General features: G+C 36.2%; 1 protein-coding gene across 1 annotated transcript; it reads left to right on the top strand.

Annotated features, from left to right (window-relative positions):
• Positions 1–1,929: 1,929 nt before the first annotated feature.
• LOC141633248 (uncharacterized) lies at positions 1,930–4,065 on the top strand. Its single transcript, XM_074445697.1, has 2 exons — positions 1,930–3,521; positions 3,842–4,065. Exons 1-2 carry the CDS (start codon positions 2,198–2,200, stop codon positions 3,853–3,855), a joined length of 1,338 nt encoding a protein of 445 aa, XP_074301798.1. The 5' UTR covers positions 1,930–2,197; the 3' UTR covers positions 3,856–4,065.
• The last annotated feature ends 552 nt before the right edge of the window (positions 4,066–4,617 follow it).

Below are 4,617 nucleotides of genomic sequence, written 5' to 3' on the forward strand. Positions count from 1 at the left end.
TAGCAAATGATAATTGAACAAGGAAAGCAAGGAAAATGGATGAACGATAACTCGAAATAAAACCCTAATCAAAATGTAAATAATTGAAAGAGTAAATTAATAAGGGTTTTTCTATCTTATGCCCACTAGGCATAGGATAAGAAACAAAAAAAAGTAGGGATATTCTACGTTGTACCCTCGTGGTTTTCGGTTTTCTACGTTGTACCCCTCCTTTTTTTATATTCTATGGTGTACCCCTAAACTCTATACATTAGTGTATACCATGACCTTATTTATTGTCTTTGCTAACTTCGTTTCTTAAACGGCCTATTAAATTGTCTATTTGTCATTCCAATTACTCGATAACCTACTCATTTACTTATTTGTTCGCCGAATTACTCGTTAGATCACGAAATAGTATACGAAACTATCTAAAAGTTCAAAAATCCCCATTATCATGTTATGAATTATAACAGATTTTTTAATAGTAGTTTGTGCTTATTAAAAGTGATTTGTGTTGTTTCTCATATAAAATAGTGATACAACATTAACAAGTCAAGATAAAGGTCAAAGTACGGTCGTTTGATAGTGATAAAGTTAATGGAGAGTTAAACGAGGTTATGATGGGGAAATAAGTAAGAAGTTTAGGGGTACAATGTAGAATTAAAGAAAATGAGGGGTACAACATAGAAAACCGAAAAACTCAGGGGTACACCGTAGAATATCCCAAAAAAGTATTAAATGATATTTTCATGGGAAATTGTAATATCTAATCCCTTTTACATTTCTTCACAAGAAATACATTTAATAATTTCCTATTTTAGTTTCTTATCATATGCCTAGTGGGCATATGATAGAAAAACTCAATTAATAATTACACCCTTTTATATACCACTTTTCTAAAATAACTCCCTTTTGAAAACTTTTTAATAATTTACTCCCATAAAATGTTCTCAGGTTAAAAATTACACCCATTTACATTTTCAAGTGAAATGTCTTTTTTTTTTATGACCGTTTTGCCCCTAGATCAATTACTAAAATATAGTAGTTTTTATTAAAAATATACTCCCTCCAATTTCATTTATTGTTCCTCTTTCCCTTTCCATCCATTTTCCTTATTGTTCTCTCTTTCCGTTTTTTGGATAACTTTGTGTGGTCCAAAATCAATTTGATGTGGGGTCATGCATGTGTATTGTGTGGTCCAAATTGATTCCCTTATTTCTTATGCCAAAAAGAAAGGGGAACCATAAATGAAATCGGAGGGAGTAGTAGTTATTATAATCTAAACCTAGGCTAAGAAATGACGGCAAATAAAGATACCCAAACAAGAAAAGCTACTTGGAATATATAGAGAACCACGAAGGTAGCTGAACCGTCACACATTTCAGCTGCCTAACAGCCACCCGGCACCCCTGGGGAATCCAACCCCGATCGGAGACGTGACTTGGTTATTTTATTTGCAATAATTCATCTTGGGCAGTGCTTGTGAGCCACCCCGGTGGCCACGGGTTGCGAGCTCGGGTTGCTTCCTCTGCTCTATTTCTTGCTTCTTCCTTCACGCCTTTCCTTGCTAACCACAAGGCCAACCACCACACAACACCAGCAGCACGTGCACCACCATGCCATGCTGCAACCTTCACCACCACGCTCACTTAGCCACTCGGGTTTGGGCAGAGCTGCTCAAAGCATCACGCAAACACCACTGAAGACTCGAGTCGTAGCTTGCATTTGTTTGGGCTGATTGTTGTCTTCATTTCAGCATAGAGACCGACTTCAAATGAGCATAAAAGGATAACATGAACCCGTCTGTATACTAGCATGTAAACTCGTCGTCAATTGGTATAGACTGTTAGTTATAGAGTTAGTTAGGATATTGTTAGAATAAAACTAACTCTAACCGACTTAACAATCTAGTATATATACTCTTCCCTTTGTAAGAAAATCACAAGTTTTGTATAACAAATATTCTTTCTTATCTCTCTTCTCTCTTCTCTTACTGTAAATCAGTCATCAAATATAATCATCATATTAATCATATGATTGTGATCATCTAAGTTGATCATAGTTTATATGGTATCAGTGGTATAACGATCCACTCTTTTTTCTTCGCTTCCGCATTCATCCAAAATTCATATATTCATTGTTAATTCTTTGAATATATTCATCAATATCAGATTAAGATCTTCATCTTTTTCTTTATAAATTCTTTGATCACGACATGGCTGCTCCTTTATCCAACGATCAAGAACCGCTTTTTTCACCATATGATGGTCCTCTTTTTCTGTCAACAACTGAGCAACACGGGTTGAGGTTAACAGAGAATCTTTTTGATGGCACCAACTTTCGTCAGTGGCAGAGGGAGGTCATTCAGACATTACTTTCCAAGAACAAGATTGGGTTTATTTCGGGAGAATGTTCAATTCCTGAAAAGACTGACAAAAGGTATAATTCCTGGATTCGTTGTGATCTTTTTGTATCTCGTTGGATTAGGAATTCCATGGTACAAGGTTTACGTGATCATTTTCAGTATGCCAATTCTTCTAAACATCTTTGGTCAGAAATTGTTGAGCGTTTTGGTCAGTTGAATGTATTAGAACTTTATGAATTAAAGAAGGAACTTGTTAATCTCAAACAAGAAAATGCATCTTTGATTGATTACTACACTAAAATCAAGGGTCTTTGGGAGAATATTGATCATATGGATCCTATTCCTCTTTGTACTTGTGGTATTATGTCTAAATGCACCTGTAGTCTCTTGAAACGTCTTGTTGAGAGGGAGACACAGACCAAACTATTACAGTTGTTGATGGGTTTACATGCTGGTTATGAGCAAGTTCAGACCTCGTTGCTTTCCATGGATCCTCTACCCCCCATTAACAAAGCTTTAAAGGATTTACAAAAGATTGAGAGGCAGAAGTCTATTAATGATAGTACAAGTACTGCTGTCCTTGATTCTGTTGCTTATGCTGCTAAAAGACGTTATGCCAGTCCTCACACTGCAGAGGCAAACCCCAAGGGTAAACGTCCAAAAGATAGCATGAACACTTTTCCACCCTGTAAGCAGTGTGGTAAGACTAATCATAAAGTTGAAGACTGTTTTCAGCTGCAGACCTGTCTCTTTTGTGAGATAAAGGGCCATATAATAGACAACTGCTACAGTTTTAAAGCTTGGAAGGCCAAACAGACTAAAGGAAAGGCAAAATCTGGTGATTCTGCTAAACCACCACAGAAACCAGTAAACAATGCAGAAATTTGTGGTAACCAAGATGCTGAATATGCTCCTGTCCCACAGACTGCACATTGTGCTAATGTGTTCTATCCTACTGCCTATGGTTGTACTCCCACTGTTTCACCTGCTGCTTCAACTTACAGTCCTGCTGTTCCCTCATCTCAGTCTGCAAGTGACCCTAGTTCACAGTTGTCACCAGATTTGATTCAAGGGATTGTTGACTCAGTGATGAACAAAGTCTTACAAGCATTAACTGACAAGGCTTCTTCTGCATCTGTTGATCCAGGATCTCAATCCTACACTCACTTTGCAGGTAAGTCTTCTACTCAGTTTACAACTGGTTTCCATCCAAGCAAGGATTGGGTCATTGACACAGTAGCATCTGATCACATGACCTCATATGTCTCTTTATTACATGATATTAAAAAGCTAAAATCTCCACTATTTGTCTCCCTAACTGATGGATCAATTAAAACTGTTTATTATACTGGCTCTGCTATTCTGTCACAAGATATCATGTTGATAGATGTGCTTCTTATTTCAGATTTCAAACCAAATCTTTTATCTGTTGCTAAGTTAATAACCAGTTCAAAATTAATTGTTACTTTCTTGGATGATTCATGTGTTTTTCAGGACCATTCAAGTAAGGCCATTGTTGCAAAAGGAGTCAGAATTGGGGACCTATATAAACTTAGGACATTTATTTTTGATAAAAGTTCTTTTAAACATTGTATTGCTAATGCTGCTAAGACTATAGATGTTGCTTTGTTGCATGCTAGACTTGGGCATACTTCTATTGATAAGCTAAAACATGTAAATAAGACAGTAGTTCAGGGCATTAATAAATTGTACTGTGATACTTGTGTTTTAGCCAAGCACCATTCCTTGCCATTTTATAAAAGTTTATCTTATGCTGCACATTGCTTTGATCTAATCCACATGGATTTATGGGGTCCTTATAAACACCCTGATATGACTGGAGCTCAGTCTTTCCTAACAATTCTTGATGATTACTCTCGGACTACCTGGACTTTTTTGATTCAACATAAAACCCAGGTGGCAAATTTAGTAAAGCATTTTCTTACTCTTGTTGAGACTCAGTTTAGTGCTAAAGTTAAGATAGTTAGGTCTGACAATGGTACAGAATTTTTTCAATTACAATGCAATGAGTTGTTTGCTTCAAAAGGGATTATACATCAAAGAAGTTGTAGGCACTGAAAATTTATTAAAGTGCCGAATAAATAAAATAATTAATAAAATCGAGTTAACACTAAATTTTAGCTCGATTTAGTTATTTTGCCCCAATTAAATGATATACGGGTCGATTCGTGTTACAAAATGGGTTATCCGGATCATTAAACCCGAAAAAGATCAAATTTGGGCCAAGTTCACTAATAAACCCGTAAATG

This window comes from Silene latifolia, chromosome Y (genome assembly GCF_048544455.1).
Source record: "Silene latifolia isolate original U9 population chromosome Y, ASM4854445v1, whole genome shotgun sequence".
Taxonomy (NCBI): Eukaryota; Viridiplantae; Streptophyta; class Magnoliopsida; order Caryophyllales; family Caryophyllaceae; genus Silene; species Silene latifolia.

What these genes read in the sequence shown, in the direction of transcription:
- LOC141633248 (XM_074445697.1), top strand. Translation starts at nt 2,198, where the DNA reads ATGGCTGCTCCTTTATCCAACGATCAAGAACCGCTTTTTTCACCATAT.